Source organism: Petaurus breviceps, unplaced genomic scaffold, assembly GCF_028583685.1.
Source record: "Petaurus breviceps papuanus isolate PSGF00001 unplaced genomic scaffold, PetGlider_PUasm1.0 90804, whole genome shotgun sequence".
Classification (NCBI taxonomy): domain Eukaryota; kingdom Metazoa; phylum Chordata; class Mammalia; order Diprotodontia; family Petauridae; genus Petaurus; species Petaurus breviceps.
The window spans coordinates 3,206,734-3,224,121 of NW_027187348.1; the positions used below are offsets into that span (position 1 = coordinate 3,206,734).

At 41.0% G+C, this 17,388-nt stretch overlaps 1 protein-coding gene across 1 annotated transcript in view; it reads left to right on the forward strand.

Moving 5' to 3' along the window:
- The window catches only part of SORL1 (sortilin related receptor 1), a 207,312-nt gene that overhangs the window by 174,981 nt on the left and 14,943 nt on the right, over nucleotides 1–17,388 (forward strand). Inside the window, exons 35-41 of the mRNA XM_069070073.1 lie at nucleotides 3,124–3,293; nucleotides 4,312–4,424; nucleotides 4,622–4,726; nucleotides 6,453–6,525; nucleotides 10,768–10,850; nucleotides 12,553–12,649; nucleotides 16,224–16,408. Of these exons, the coding sequence (XP_068926174.1) occupies nucleotides 3,124–3,293; nucleotides 4,312–4,424; nucleotides 4,622–4,726; nucleotides 6,453–6,525; nucleotides 10,768–10,850; nucleotides 12,553–12,649; nucleotides 16,224–16,408 (826 nt within the window). The remainder of the gene's footprint in view (nucleotides 1–3,123; nucleotides 3,294–4,311; nucleotides 4,425–4,621; nucleotides 4,727–6,452; nucleotides 6,526–10,767; nucleotides 10,851–12,552; nucleotides 12,650–16,223; nucleotides 16,409–17,388) is intronic.

The window sequence follows — 17,388 nt, forward strand, 5'->3', positions numbered from 1 at the left end:
GAAGGCTGAGGCTGGTGGATTGCTTGAGCTCAGCAGTTCTGAGCAGCAGAAGGACTTATGCCAGAAGGGTGCCTTCACTAAGTCTGGCATTGACATGTTGAGCTCTGAGTAGGGAGTCCAGAGAAGGGACTCCACTAGTCTTCCTACAGAGGAGTGAACTGGCTCAAGCCAGTGCTTCCATCCTGATCATCAGTGGGGTTAGGCCAGTGAGTATTTCTTTTTTAGCCTGGGCAAGATAGGGAGAGCTATTCACAAAACAAAAACTATGTGTAAGAGAGCCTAGGATGAGTTTAAGTCACCAGGCCTAGATAAACTACATCTTTGAGTCTTGAAAGAACTGGCAGATTTGATTCTTGGGTGACCAGTGATATTTAAAAGGTTATGGAGGTCAGAAGTAGTAACTCAAGATTAGAAAAAGTCAAATGTTACTTGCATTCCTTGCAAAATTCCAGAACACACCATTATCAGAAGGATGGCTATTGAATGTCTAGAAAAAGTAGAAGTGATCACAGTCAGTTTGGCATATAATGCCAAACCTATGTGGATAGCGATTTTTTACCTGTGATTTCATGGGTGAAACTCCCAGATGAGGAAATTGTCTACCAATGCAGTTCAGTACCTTCTCTGAAACTTGTAGTGTTAAAGAGTTCCTTGGGACAGTGAGAAGTTAAGTGACTTGCCCAAGGTTATACAACCAGTTATGTGTCATAGGTAGAACTTGAACCCAATTCCTTCTGGCTTCAGAGTGCTGCTTTTGATAGTTTTACCAGATAGTTGATTGGGTCAGTACTGAAACTAGAGTTTACATAACTTTTAGTAAAGTATTTATCAGTCTCTATGCTTGTGGAAGATACGAAAAGACACCAGCTAGATTTTAATATAGCTAGGTAAACTAGGTGACACAGTAGACAAAGAATGGGGCATAGAGTCAGGAAAACTCACTTTCCTGAGTTCAAATCTGGCCTCAGACACTTATTAGCTATTGTGACCCTGAACAAGTCATTTAACCCTGTTTGCCTCAGTTCCTCATCTGTAAAATGAGCTAGAGAATGGCAAACCACTCCAGTATCTCTGCCAAGAAAACCCCAAATTGGGTCACAAAGAGTCAGACAAGCCTGAAAAATTGTTAAACAACAAAATTTAGAATTGGTTGAATGATTAGACCCAATGAGTAATTATTTGTAGTGTGATACCAACTTGGAGGAAGTCTTCAGTGGGGTGATGCATGTATCTCTGTTTATCTCTATGCTGTTTAACATTTTTATCAGTTGTATAAAAAGCCTATAAAACATATATAAAAACATATCTCTTATTTGTAGGTGACACAGAACTGAGAGGAATAACTAACACATTGGGTCACAGGATCCATAAAGATCTTGACAGACTAAAACATGGAAGTAATTTAACAAAGTGAGATTTGAGGCATAAATGTAAAGACATGGTGAACTTGGTGAAATGGTGAACTTAACAATGTTCCATATGAATCAGTAATGTAATATGGCAGCCAAAAAAAATTAGTCTAGTCTTAGTCTTCATTGAGAGAGATAGAATCCCAGGATTAAGGGAGAGAGAGTCTTACTGCATCCCACCTTGGTCAGAACACGTCTAGAGAGTGCCCTTCAGTTCTGGGTGCCAAATTTTAGGAAGGATGTTGTCAGAGAAGAGAACTGCTAGGATGGGGAAGTGCCTTGTTTTACCAAATCAGGATCAGCTGAAGCAACTGATGATATTTAGCCTAGAGAAGAAGAGATGGAGGAAGGACATGATATCCTCAGATATTTGAAGGACTGTCATGTGAAAGGAGGATTAGACTTGTTCTATGTGACCCCAGAGGGCAGAACAAGGAACAGTGGGTGGAAATGGCATCTACTCTAGGCTTAATATAAGGGGAAAAAATGTTCCTCAAATTAGAACTATCTAAAAGTGTCACCATCTCTAAGAAGAAGCCTTTCCAGGTCTTCCTTAATCTTAGTGCCTTCCTTCTGAGATTGTTTCTGATTAGGAAGGAAGGAAGGAAGTAAAAAATAGGTAGATAGAATAAAAAGGATAGGGTAGGTAGGTAGATAAATAGAGAGACAGAATAGGTAGGCAGAAATAGTTGGGTAGAAAGGAAAAATAATGGATAGATAGGCTGATAGATAGGTAGGATAGTTGAGTGGATAGGTAGGTAGGGTGGGTAAATAGGTAGAGGTCGGACCAGTAGGTAGATGAATATGATAGATACTATACATAGATACACATATATAGATGATACATAGGGTAGATGATATATAGATACATACATAGATGATAAGTAGGTAGATATGTAGATACACAGATGATAGATACATACATAGATGGTAGAATAAATGATAGGATAGAAGATAGAATGAAGGGGTGGCTAGTGGTACAGTGAACAGAGCACCGGCCCTGGGGTCAGGAGGACCAGAGTTCAAATTTGGCCTCAGACACTTAACACCTACTAGCTGTGTGACCTTGGGCAAGTCATTTAACCCCAATTGCCCTGCTTTCTTCCCTCCAAAAAAGCAAAAAAAAGAGAGAAGAAAAAGATAGAATGGATACATACATAGTTGATAGATAAGGCAGATGATAGAAGAATAGATTAGATGGATATGTCTTATCTGCATGTTGTTTTTACCACTAGGCTGGGAGCTTCTTGAGAACAAGGACAGTCTAGAACATAGTTGGTGCTTAATAAATGCTTGACTTGACCTGAGGCTTGATAACGGCTTATGAGAGAGATTGTAGAGGAAATTCTTGTTTAGCAGTGTGTTCTAGACAGGTCTTGTGGTCTCTTTCAACTCCACAATTTTGTGATTGTACCCAAAGTCACACAGTTGTTTAGCAGCAGAGCTGGGACCAGAGCCCAGGCCCGTTGGCCGCTCATTCAGAGTTCTTCCCACTGTGCGGTTCTTTCTGGTGTGCTTCGCCTCCTCTCATCTCACAGTCCATTCACTAACATATCGATGGCCACCACGAGGAGTGTAAGGTCCTCCTTGTCATTGGATGTCCTGATGCTCCTGTGAAGGAAAGCCTGGTGTGGCTGCTTTTAGATGGAGACGTATATTCTTAGTCACCTCCATATTGCTCCAAGGGCTGAAATACCTTTGTTTTCTCCCCCAGGATGGTTGGTGAGAGCATGTGGAAAATATTGGAGACTAATAGCAATAAAACCATCAGCATCTTGAAAGTCCTGAAACCTGACACCACCTACCAAGTCAAAGTGCAAGTCCAGTGTCTAACAAAAGTGCACAACACCAATGACTTTGTCACCCTCAGAACCCCAGAAGGACGTAAGTGTGGTCGTCTGATGGCCATGTGGCTTGTTCCTTAACTTTGAACTTGATTAGCAAAGGCCTGTGTGAGCCATAGATCAGTCTTGTGCCCCTCTTATTCCTTGATTTATTTTCTGATCTTTCATTCCTCGCTTCCTGCCCCCCCCCATTACCTTCTTTGAGTATTTGTTCCTTTTCTACTTTCCCCCCATGCTCCTCACTCTTTTTCTTTGACTTGTTCCCCATTGCTTAGTACTGTTGAGTTGACTGATTACATTACTAAAGAGATGGGTCTGATTGTCTTTTTTTTTAAACCTAAAGATTATAAAACAGGACTATCTCCAGAGTAGTCAACATGGATTGCAATGACACGGCCAGAATATTATCTGGAATTCCCATTTTGGAATTGCCATGAGAGCCTGCATCACGTTCCTTTAAATATTCCCAGTGAGGACACCCCTTTGTCTTCTAGGCATAGGTTAGATATTTTGAAACAAGCCAACAGTCATTTAGAATCAGACCTAGGGAAATAAGGTAGCAGGTCAAACTGCAGATTATTTTTGGTACAAGATGGGAAAGAAAATAGGCTTTCTTGTGTGGCTAATTGCAAAAGGGGGATTCTGAAGAATTTCTGAGCAAGGCAGCCCTGTTACAATGAATACAAAGATGACTACTTTGAAAGGGGCAGAACTCACATAGCTATAGGAGTTCTGGCTTGTTTGTTTCGAAAGTTTCCACATTTTCTAGTTATACCATCTCATATTTTAGGGGTGTATTTGTGCATGGTAGTCTCTAAGAAGCATTGTCCTTAACCCTCTAAGACCTTTTCATTCTAAAGCATGTTCTGGATAGGGGCACATTAAATTTTAAGTAACTTAAACTGGGGACAAAAGAAGGGGAATAGCTGTTGTAACAGCTCAGTTTTCTTTGTGGGGGTTACGCACAGTGGTGGCATCAGGTGGACTCTGAGACCAGTAAATCCCTCCAGCTCTCTAGCATACAAGGTGGTTTTAACCCAGATCCATCTCTTTACCAGTTCCAGATGCTCCTCAGAATCTCCAGTTGTCACTTCACAAGGAAGTTGAAGGTGTGATAGTGGGCCACTGGGCACCCCCAGCCAATACCCATGGACTTGTCCGAGAATACATTGTGAGTATCTGCAAGGCACTCCTCCATCCTGCGCTGCAGGCTTCTGGGCAACCAGGAATCCCTCTTACCAGTTCCTAAGATTGTTTGATTTCTCCACTTCTCCTGTGCTTGCCTATTTAGAATGGGCCAGTCTTTTTACCTATGGGAAATATTTTTTTTTGACTGTATGCTTTTTTTTCTTCCTCTCTTGACTTTAGGTGGAATATGGTAGAAGTGGCACCAAGATGTGGGCCTCCCAGAGAGCACCTAGTAACTACACTGAAATAAAGAATTTATTGGTCAACACTTTGTATACCTTAAGAGTGAGTTGATAAATGACAAGGTGGTAGGGTATAGTGAAGAGAAGACTGGGGTTGGAGGGAGGAGAAAACTGGTTTCACATCCCACTTCTGACATTTGTGACTCTATGAGTCTGTTGCCTCATCTGTAAAATGGGGACAGCAATAGCCCCTACCTCATGGCATTGTTTTGAGGATCAAGTGAGATACATGCAATGTATTTTGCAAGCCTCAAGGTGCTATCTGTGTAAATGCCAGCTCTTTTTATCTTTAATGCCTGCTTTAAAATTTAAGAACCTATCAATGTTATTACCAGTTTTTTAGTACCTTGCTGTTGACTGTATTGTAGCCACGTGAGTGACCTACAAAGTACCCAAACTAGAGCCCAGAGGTTTAATTTCCCTTTGGAGAACCCTTAAAGTGTGTCTTCAAAATCTTAAGACAGCCTAAGCCCCAAAATTTGAATGTCGTAGTTTTTTCCTACTTCCCTACCTCCATCCCCCCACCCCACCCCATTTAGGACTAACATGGAACCCAGCCCTTCCTGTTATGACACTCATCAGGAGAATGTCAATCTATGGCAAGGCAAGTTCAGATGGTCAAGTGCTCTGGTCTTTTCACGGCAGCCAAGGGTATATTATGTCATTTTTCCTCACTCACAGAGCTTCATTAGGACCAGGGAGAGCATTTGTGTCCATCATGGTAGCAGGAAGAGACTCCATGACCTAACACCATGGCCTAATCTTAGTCACTTGGCTGTGTTGATAATATAGTCCCCTCTCATTTATCTGATCTAATGAAGTCACTATAGTGGATGGATGATCCAGAATACTTTATAACCAAAAGACATTGGGATATTTTCAGTTCTCCCAATAAAGTATGAGTATATATTCTCTGGGAACACATAAGCCTCCAGAAAAACAATTCATAGAAATCTGAATCTTAACTCTAAAGCCAGAAGAGACCACAGAAGCTGTTGTGTCCAGTTTTTTCATTTTACAGATGAAGAAACTGAGGCCCATAGGGGTAAAGAGACTTACCTAAGGTTGCCCAGTTAGTAAATACTTGAGATATGGGATTTGAACCCAAGTTTTCTGATGTCAATTAAAATACTCCCATCCATTGTAGCACCTGGTTTAGAATGAGCTAGAAAGTTGTCTAACTTTCCCACTGTTTGGGATTTGCACCAGCAGAAGAAGTTAAAAGTGGGTTTTACCTCAGGAAATGGCATTGACTTGTATTACACCTCTTTCCAGAGTTTAACCAGGATGTTTGTTCTTTTAGTCCCCAGACTTATGTGCTTTCCATGTTATTCCCCCTGCTCATCTTCCACCACAGAGTGAGGGGCAGCTGTGTCACATTACACTTGTAAACAGACTCGGGTGTTTTGATGACTTTAAATAAGAGAGGGCATGTTTGTACAAAGTATTAATAATATGAAATCATTCCCGTACACAGACTAACGACTCCATAACACCAAGTTTTTTCTTTGGCCTTTTTCCTTTAGCTATCCATAAACACTCTCTAGGAAGACCTTGGGAACACCAGTCAGTGGGATTCTATTTTCTCATGAGTCTGACGGTCCCTTCAGTGCCCCTGACAGGGCACTACTTCTTTATCCCCATTTCATTTGCCTGTCCTCAGAGAAATAGGACCTTTTTGTTACTTCTTAACCTTATAGCTCCCTGGGCATCTTTGATTTCTGGTGCATTGCCCTTATTTCATACTAACTCAGTTCTAATTTTAAAAGGTTGCTGCAGTTACCAGTCGAGGAATAGGAAACTGGAGTGAGTCAAAATCCATCACCACCATAAAAGGAAAAGGTAAATGATCCCAGTGCCTACAGATGTGGTAAAGGTAGGAACCCTTTTGAAATGGGCCTGGGGATGAAGAAACAGATAAGAATCTCCTCTCTGGCTTTTTCCTTGGCTTATTCCTGATGATTTATAAATATTTGCTTTAGGGTAATGGTTTGGGTGTGTTTCTCATTCATGATAATTATTTTCTTCTTTTTAAATGGAGCATTTTTTTTTAAAGCAATTGGGGTTAAGTAACTTGCACAAGGTTACACAGCGAGTTATTTCTGGGTGTGGTGCTAAGTATCTGAGCCTGGATTCGATCCCAGGTCATCCCGACTCTGAGGCCAGTGCTCTTATTCACTGAGCCACCTGGTCACCCCTAAATGGAGCATTTCTTATAATTCAGAGATACACAGGACTCATAGATATCCTCATAGATAGATAGATATCCTCTTATCTCTAGTCAGGCTTGGAGCTAAGCCACCCAGGACCAAGTGTGCAACTCTTGTTCCCAAAGTTTTATGTGTTTGTGAAATGGTGAGTATTTTTTCTACTTTATTTTACAATTCACAAACAAATACACCCTTAAAAAATCTTTGTCACGATCTCCCAAAATGCTAGTGCTGGTGGTTGTGTTCATAGCTAAAAGCTGAAAAGTCATCATTAGGCTTAGTTGACTGCCATATACACATCACAGGTCACTGACACATGGTCCTGTGAGCCAAATAAGGACTGAAATTAAAGTCCTCTTTAGCAAATAGTTTTCTAATTGAGTTCCTGATTTTCACCTTAGAACTAGGCATCCCCACCTTTTAATCTGTCGCTTTTAAAATCAGAGAAGAAATTCTCTTGTGGTTGGAGTTATCTGCCTCAAAACCTGAGGCCAGTGAGAAAAAGTTTCTAGCAATGCCTTTTGGGTACCTGGCCTCCTACTAAAATCTAGAGTCATTGACTTATATTAAAAATAAGTTTTAATAAGGCGAGCAAATTTAGGGAATCTAGTAAGTGGGGCAGAATAATGAACTGGATGTTCAAAGAAACCTGTTGGATTTCTTCCTCTCTCTCTCTCTCTCTCTCTCTCTCTCTCTCCTTAAAAAAAGAAACCAGATGCAAAGTTAGAGACACAATTCTCAGCATACTCATGATACATAAGGTTTGCTGGAGGAGCATTATCTCCAGAAATTCCTTAGACAAAGGATAACTAGCCCACACTTTAAAATCCTAACCCATTGTTATTATTAAACTTGTTTATTTCTGTTAATTTATTAAACTTACTCCATATGGTAGTGTTGAAGCCCAGCTGCACACAAGTGAACCAGATACAGCATGTACAGAAGACACTTTTATATTCCATTAAAAAGTGACATATTATTGGGCTCACCTGTAATGCCAGCCACTGGGGAGGCTGAGGCTGATGGATCTCTTGAGCTCGGGAGGTTTGAACTGTAGTGGGCTATGCTGAATGAGTTTCTACACTGTTTGGTATTAGTATGGTGAACCCACAGGAGTGGCGACCACCAGGTTGCCTAACAAGGGGATGAGGTCAGCACAGATTAGAAATGGAGCAAGTCAAAGCTCTTGAGCCAGTCAGTAGAGGATTGGGTTTGTGAAAAGCTTTTAATTTGGGTGAAATAAGGAAACCCAGTCTTTAAAGACAACAAAAAAAATGGCATACTAAAAAAAGGTGGTGGTGTTCATGTGACTTGTACTCTAGGAAGATCCAAGTCCTTGGAGATGGCATTTATTTTGGGCAGCATCATTTTCCAATGGAAAGGCACTAGCTGTGGGACTGTGTTCAAATCCCATCTGTGATAGTTGCTACCAATGTGACTGGATGTCTCATTTAATCTCCTTGGGTCTTGGTTTCCCCATTTATAAAATGATGAGTTTGGGCTTAGACAGCCTGAGGTCTCTTTCAGCTCTAGACCTGTGGCTGATGTTGAGTGACGACCTCTCCTTAGGAGCAGGTATAGGAAAGGTAAACCTGGCCTGCGTCAGCAGTACTATGTCCATCATCCATGGATACACAGATCCATCCACAGGTAGATTGTAGAGGGTCTGTGAACTTGGGTGGCGGGGAGGGAATCTTTATTTTTACTAACCTCTGACTGAAGTGGAACATTTCTTTCAGTTATTTAAAAACATTATTCTGAAAAGGGATCCATGGACTTCACCATAGCTAAGAACTCTTAGTCAGTGATAATTATGTCCTTTCTTCCTTTTCTTAGTTAAAGTATGAGTACCTTTTTTTCCATGTAGATAATTCTAGACTGTCCTGGGGCCCAACTAGACCCCATTTTTCCATCTTAGCTAATTATAGGCTCATATCACCACACATGGCACTTGTTGCTTAATAGATACTTATTGGTTGATTTAGAGTTGGAAGGGACTTTAGAGATTATTTTATCAGATAAATAAATAGAAATAAAGAAACTGAAGGCTTGACAGGATAAGTGACTTGCCTAAGATCTCATATAATAAGTAGCAGAGCTAAAATTTAAACTCAGGTTCTATCAGGAAGGTCATTAATAAGCTGGAGAAGTGTGCAAAGGAGGAATGACCTGAGAGCCTTTAATGCAGTGAGGGTGCAGCAGAATAGCTGTCTTTATCTATTTGGAGGTCTCTTGTATGTATAAGGACTTGTTCTTCATGACCCCATGGCAGAATTTTGAGAAATAGGTAGAAGTTTCATGGAAGCAAATTTAGGTTTGATTGTGAGGTGGAGGGTGGGGAAGCTTCCTAGCAATTAGAGCTGACCAAAAGTGGAATTACTGCCCCTGGAAGCACTAGGTTTTCCCTCACTAAATTTTTTCAAGGAAAGGGTGGATGACCATTTGTTGGGGTCTTTTAAAGGAAATTTTTCTTTTTGTGAAAAGCATGATGAAGGGGTGGCTAGGTGGTGCAGTGAATAGAGCACCAGCCATGGAGTCAGGAGGATCTGAGTTCAAATTTGACCTCAGACACTTGACACACTTAGTAGCCGTGTGACTTTGGGCAAGTCACAACCCCAATTGCCTTTCAAAAAGCAAAAAAAAAAAAGCATGGTGAAGCAGTTGCAGAATCAAACAGTCTCCAAGTTGAAGGGGAACTGAGAAGCCTTCACCTTTCTTACAGACCTATGTTGATGATGAATGTGCTCTCTGTACGTTCAAGTGGAGAGTTATCTACCATTTTTCCTGTTCTCATCTCCCTTGGCTCTTAGCTGGGGTATGAGATTTATACTCAGATATTTCCAGGATGTCAGATTGTTTAGTGGTTCAGAGCCTGCCATGTTATGGAATGGGAGTGTCATTGTGGGATAGGATAAAGAGCCCCGGATCCCTGGAGTCAGAAAATTTTTAGGTTATAGTCCCATTGCTAGCTGTGAGATCTTGGGGAAGTCCCTTAGCCTAACTTTCCTCATCTAAAATGTCTCATCCTCATGGGGATGATATGTGCACCATTTTCCATGTAAAATTATTATAAGGAACAAATGACCTAAGTGTCATAGATCAGAGGCCACCTGGGCAAACCCACTCATTTTACAGATGAAGAGGAAACTGAGGCCCACAGAGGTTATTTGTTCTTTTGACTCTATAGAGAGTAGTTTTCTTTTCTGTCTTAGCATATAGAGGGCAGCTAGTTGGTGCAGTGGATAGAACACTGGCCTTGGAGTCAGAGAGACCTGAGTTTAAATCTGGCTTCAAACACTTAACTAGCTGTGTGACCCTGGCCAAGTCAGTTAACCCTTTCTGCCTCAGTTTCCTCATCAGTAAAATGACCTGGAGAAGGAAATGACAAACCACTCCAATATCTTTGCCAACAAAATTCCAGAAGGGGTCATGGAAAGTCAGACATGACTGAAATGAAACTGCCACCACCACCACCACCACCTTAGCATACAGACCCCCTAAGGGATGTAAAACTGTTTTGTGAATGTGAATTGTTATGATAGAAATGGGGGTTTTACTATCAAGGGGACACCCACTATGATCCCAGTGCCTTTGGAAACTGGGCTGAGGGAATTATTGTTAGGAAAAGGCTTCTTTAAAAAGAAGAAAAGAATGCTATGTAGTTAGTGCAGACTAATTCCCAGGGTGGCTTAGGTGACTGAACCTGTGTGAGATATGACAGGTGGGCAGAATCAGGCAAAGGAAATCCCCTGCATGCCCAGACTGAGAGATCACTTTGTCCATAGAACAGGAAATGACTAAGGTTCATTGGAGTTGCTGGCTGTCTAATTTTTCTTCCTTAGGATTCTCATTTTGAATTCTTTTCTGTTTTCAGTTATCCCACCACCAAATATCCACATTGAGAGCTACAGTGAAAATTCTCTCAGTCTCACCCTGGTAATGGATAGCAATTTTAAGGTAATACTGAAATCTGTATTCTGTGATTGGTGGGGAGTAGGGCAGGTAGAAAGCAGGGAGACAACTCATTCCCAAAGAGCTGACTCAGGTGCCTTGAGTGATAGACCTTACCCAGCATGAGAACCGGTATGTCACAGTTTCAGTTGGTCAAGAGACATGAAGGACTCTGGTAATATAGTAATAGCCTAACCAGGTTGGCTTCCTTCCTTTCACCTCTCTCAGCTCTCCTCCCCAGCCCCCCCACAACATTCCTCACCCCAAAGCAAAAGAATTACTTGGATCTTCATGTATAATTATCTTGCCTCAGCCTAGTGCTTTCTTTTTTTTTTTAAACCATGTAATTAAATGGTTCACAGCTACAGTGCAAATAAAGACTTGGTGTTAACAGAGAACGTGTGCCCTGTAATTTTCAGCTTTATTGGATTTCCTGGTGCTACGAGCTAATGCAGTGTTTCTCACAGTAGAAGAAGAGCCTTTGTGGGGAGAGGCTCTGATACTTTCCCAGGGAAAACAGATTCCATGTATTTCCCTTCTCACCTCCCCACTCTCTGCCCCCCACCTCAGCCCTCCAGACTCTTCCATGGTTCAACCCCTTCTTCCCCCTAGTTCTTGCTTTCCATATAGACCTCAAGGAGTAACCAGAAATATACCCTTGAATGTCTTTAGAGGGTTAGAATGAGCTCTTGTGGCTCCTTAGTAAATGTAAACCAGTAGGAATGAATAAGAGGTGGGGGGCTGCCCACAGAGTAAAGGCAGGAACCTCCAGTGCTGGGGAGGCTCAAGGAGACCCATTGTCATTCTGGCTTTTAATGAATGGAATGTATTGACTTCTGGAACTAAGGAGACTTAGATTCTAGTCTTAGCCCTGATACTTCCTTGATGTGTGATCTCGAGGAAGTAACGCCCTCTTCTGGGCCTCAGTTTCCTCCCCTGTAAAATCAGGGGAGTAGATTGGACTGTTACATGCCCTTTCAACTCTTATCTCTGTAACAAAGCCTCTGCCTTTTGGGGCTTGTGGGGCAGCACCCCAGATTTTCATTTTTATTTGCTTTACATCCTTTGTGTCCATCTCTGCCTCAGGAGGAATGACAGGAACAAAAGCTTACAGATCACATGGGGACACAAGCTACACTTACTAGACTGAACCCCCCCCTGAAAAAAACAAACCCCACAGTTCCATTTGCTTATTTTATTTTCACAGTGAAGTGCCCCTTTGTGGAATGACATGCCTTAGTGCTGGCTGCCCCACCCACCCACCCAGCCCCATTAGTCTAGCATTCACTCCCTCCTTACCTCTGCCTTTCAGCATCCCTAGCATCTTCCAAGCTCAGCTCAGGTCTCACCGTCCACATTATCAAGAGCCTCCTGATTGTTCTAGTTGTTAGCGCTTCCTCCCCATTCCAAAATTAAAAAAAAAAACTGTATTGTATTTATTCTGAGTATACCTAAATGTGCACATATACACATGTTCTCTTCTTGTCTTTCTGTCTCCATTGCCTGGCACAGAGTAGATGTTTAATAAACATTGATTGATGGATTAATTAGCATGAAATTTCATTAAAAGGGAAGAAGTAGATGAACCTTGGTTTGGTTTGGTTTCAGTCATGCTTATTTCAGTCTTTCTAATATTGGAGAGAGTCACAGTACCATCAGGAAGCATGAGATGGCCTCCACGATAACTCTGTCTCTTGGTATTTGTCAGGTGAATGGCTATGTGGTGAACCTCTTCTGGGCCTTCGACACTCACAGACAAGAGACGAGAACTTTATTCCTACATGGGGAGATAACATCATACAAAGGTAAAATGTGGAAGCTAGTTGACATGTAACAGGTGGGAGTGAAGTTGGATGAGGTATTTATTTCCAAGTAATGCAGGTTTTTCAGTGTTAATGAATGCCCTTAACTAGAGAGGAAGAAAAGAAGAAATGAGAGGAAGGAAGGAAGGTTTGATTGATTAAGGTCTGCTATGTGCCATGTATTATTATAGGCACATTACAAATATTATCTCCTTTGAAGGCAGAGGGATGAACCAGATGACCTCCCAGAGTCTCTTACAGACCTGAGATTCTGCTTCTGTTAGAAGTTTGGGGACTGAAAGGAAAACCATTACCTATAAACTTCTTTCTCTGACGTTGATACTTAAATTCCAGGTTAGGTATATCTTATTGACCAGCCAAAGTGGCATTCCTTGCTCTAGGCCTTAACTCTTTATCTCTGGAGGAAAAAAAAAATCTGTATTGGTGCTGTCACTCATTCCTGAAAATACGAAGCTTTTGTTCTGAAAATGCACTAAGGAGAGGCTACCAGATCATAGCTAAGCTTTCCCTTTTGCCTAAGATAGAACTTTCGATGAGGGAGGCCACCTTTGGAATGTGAAGGACTGACATGGGTAGCTCCTTTCTTTCAGAGCCCTCCAAAGTAATCCCTCACTTATCTTGCATCATTAGCTAAGGATGTAGTCTCATAAATGGATTTCCCAAATTATGGAAGCCAAGTGCCAAAACTATTTAAAATTTTTTAACTCTTCCTTTACTGTAAAATAATGAGGTTGTGTGTCTGATTTTTCTGGTGTCTGTGTGTGTGTCTCTCTTTTTCTCTGACTCTTCCCTTGGTGTCTAGTTGACAGCTGTCACTTAGAAACATAGAATTTTAGGATTGGACAGGACCAAAGGTCACCTAGTCCAGAGGACCCCAAACAAGTAGTAAGGCTCCAACAGTATAGAAGTTACTTCTTCTCTGAACTGTGCTTTTTTCTGGGTCACTCTGCCTTTGTTTTCAAGAGGTAGCCCCTTCTCATTCCCTTTACAATTTTCCAGCCTGGCCATTCTAACGGCCAATCAGAATGTCGACTGTGGAAGGTACCTTGCCTTGCTTTCTTAGATACCACTTGTAAGGGTTTTAGTCTCCTTTGTTCTCTCCTGTTTTAACAATATGCTGCTGGGAATGATTGGTCCCCTTTCTGCCACCCTGTTGCTACTCTTACTTCCTTTCCAGGTCCAGGGTAGGAGCTTCAGCATCATGATTAGGAAAAGGGAAGTAAAAAGCTAATGCCTGTGAAAGTCTTTCATACCTTTGGGAATTGGGACATTCAGGTCATTGCACTGATCTAGTATTCATGGTCCTAACTCTTCCTATTTTCTCTAGGCCCTATTCATCTCTTTACCCACAACTCCCGTCCCAGTTCCTAGGATAACATGGGTAATTCGATTTTAGGCTGAATAGGCACATAGTATTCAGAAGGAAGGAACAGATAATATGATATATTAATAATAGTGTTAATATATAATACTGTATTATATAATATTATAAAATAGCACATTATATAATAGTATATTTATAGTATAGCATAATATAGTATAATAGTATATTTTAGTCTCCCCTGGTCAGACTGTGTCTCTACTATTGTGTTCAACAACACCAAGAGATTGACAAGCTCATGTCCATAGGAGGGAGGCCAAAATGGTAAAGAGACTGGTAACCATTCATTAAGAGAATTGCTAAAATAATTAGGGATGTTCACCATAGAGAAGAGTTGGAGGACGAATGATACTTATCTTCAAGTTTTGGAAAAACTTCTTAGAAAGAAGGATTAGACTTATTTGCTTGGCCTTAGAAGAAAATCACTAATACTTTCAGCTGAAATTATAATGGGTTGTCTCAGGGGGGCAGTGAGCTCCCATCACTGAATGTCTTCAGATAGAGACTGGCTAACCATTTCTTAGGGATGTAGGATTTGATATGGAGCTAGATTAGATGACATGTAGGTTGACTTTTAATCTTAAATTCCTGTGGTTCTATATTTTTTTAATGAACAAAAATGCATTTTATGTCCCAATCTCCCCCTATTTAAAAAGAAAGAAAAACAAAGTTCTTGTAACAAAAATGCACAGTCCAGGACACAAATTTCCATATTTACCATGTCCAGAACTATCTAATTCTTAATCTTGAGACCATCACATCTCTGTCAGGAAATGGTAAGTACCATCCTCCATCCTCTCTAATTACGATTGATTGGTCATTGTACTGAACAGAATTCTCCAGTCTTTCAAAGTTATATTTGTTTTTCCATTGTTGTTATTATATAAATTGTTTTGGTTCTACCCACTTCACTCTACATTAGTTTCATGTAAGTCCTCCCAGGTTCTTCAGAGTCCTTGCATTATTTCTTATAGCGTGATAGTATTCCATTATATTATCATGATTTGTTCAGCCATTTCCCAATTGATGGCCTTCCCTTTAGTTTCCAGTTTTTTTTTGCCATGTTACGAAAAGAGTTTCAGTAAGTATTTTTGGAATATATGGGTCCTTTTCCTATTTTTTTTATCTCTTTAAGGAATAGACCTAGTAGAGTCACTGGACCAAAGAGTATGCAGTTTATTGATTCTTTGTGTTTAGTTCCAAATTGCTTTCCAGAATGCCTGGACCAATTCACAGATCTTCCAACAGAACAATTGATGTGCCCATTTTTTCACAGCCCCTCAATCATTAGTCATTTTCCTTTTTTATCATATTTGCTAATATGTAATAGGTGCATGAAGGAGAACTTCAGAGTTGCTTTAATTTACATTTCACCAATTATTAGTGATTTGGAGTATTTTTCATATAGCTATTGTTGGCTTTGTTAGCTTGGATTTCTTCCTGAGAACTGCCTGTTCTTATCCTTTGGCCACTTTGACCACTGGGGGGAAAAGCTGTGATAATACAAAATGTCTAGGGAAAAAAGAATCTGAAAAAGTGTGATTAATCCTATTTCACTCTTCTTGATGGCAGACTATGATTTCATTATTATTATTATACCTCCCCAAAGTCTAACACAATGCTTTGCACACAGGCACTTAATAAATGGTGGTTTAGTACGTGAACAACTGAGGGAGACTCCACTGTTATTATCTGAGCTTGGGTCTTGTCTTCCCCTACCAAGTCTAAGTTAAAATAAAGGGGGATGGATTAAGAGCCCCAGAAAAAATCTTACTCTTAAACTTCCCCCATTGTTACTTCAAGGGATATATGATCTTATTAATGTGTGCACTCCCTGTAAGGGTGTTGATCAAACCCACCTGTTAGGGTTTTGCTTTGTAGTTGGGTGCCATGGAATTGCCTAGAACACAAAGATGTTAATTGACTTACCCAAGGTCATTCAGCTAATAAATATCGGAAGTAAGATTTGAACCCAAGTCTACTGGATTCTGAGGTCCTCTGGTCTTTCCAACATCTTGCTTCGAAGGAGTATCTTAATATTACTGTAAAGAATCAGGTGTTCTCAGAGATAAGGTTGGATGGATAACCTGATGAAAATCTCACAGTACATGAACTCTGAGTGAGTCTGTGTATCAAGATACAAATTATAATCTAATTTTCTTTGTCTCTCTCTAGTGAACAATCTAACTGCCCACACCTCCTATGAGATCTCTGCCTGGGCCAAGACAGACCTGGGGGACAGTCCTCTGGCTTTTGAGCATGTGATGACCAGAGGCACTCGTCCACCCTCTCCTAGCCTCAAAGCCAAAGCTGTCAATCAGACCTCGGTAGAGTGCACCTGGACTGGGCCAAGGAATGTGGTGAGTCAGTGGGAGAAACTTCACAAATGCTGACAGGTCAGTGGGCAGAATTTGGGGGGGTTCAAACTACTACTGTTTTACCACCCCTGAAACAGTTTAAGAGGATAGGTTTTCCTTTAGGCTATTTGTTCTATGACCCTTTGGAATATCAATGCCTTCTCTCTCCCAGCTACTCTTTCCCAGGATGCCTTGCCATACCATGACCTGGGCTCCAACCCTGTGAACATGAGTAAAAAGCTTCTTTAGAGTGGTGTCATATTAGGTCCTGTGTGCTAGAATGTTGGAGAGCTTTATTCTTAGGATTTTACCTTGGACTGTGAGCATTTTCTGGAATCTGACAGCAATACTGAGTACTACAGTGAAGTAGCGCTTTTCTAAGTGGTAGGGAAAGCTAAAATGGTCTCTATGCCTCCTTTCCATATACTTTGAAGAAAATTGTTTGCTAATATCCACCTTGCTGTACTCAAAGGACCTCCAGCTTACCATGTGGTAGGAAGCAGCGGGGTCACTAACCAGAAGTCCTAAGTTCTAAGATTCCTACCAGGTCTGCGGGAGCTGGGACATGTAGCCTCTTCTGTCTGTGTGCCTCTACAGTAAAATGGAAAAATCAACTAATCCCTTTCCCTCTCTTGCCTCCTCTGGGAGATGAGAATGAATGAATGAAAAAAATACTTATGTCAGAAAATGTCAGAAAAACTTGGAAAGATGTACGTGAACTGATAACAGAGTGAAGTGAGCAGAACCAGGAGAGCACTGTACACAGTAGAAGCGATGTATGATGAGCACCTGTGAATTACTCAGCTGTTCTCAGCAATGAAATGATCCAAGACAATCCCAAAGAAATGAAAAATGCTATCTGCCTCCAGAAAAAGAGCTGATGAAGTCTGAATACAGACCAAAGCATACTATTTTTACCCTTCCTTCCTCCTTCCTTCCTTCCTTCCTTCCTTCCTTCCTTCCTTCCTTCCTTCCTTCCCCTC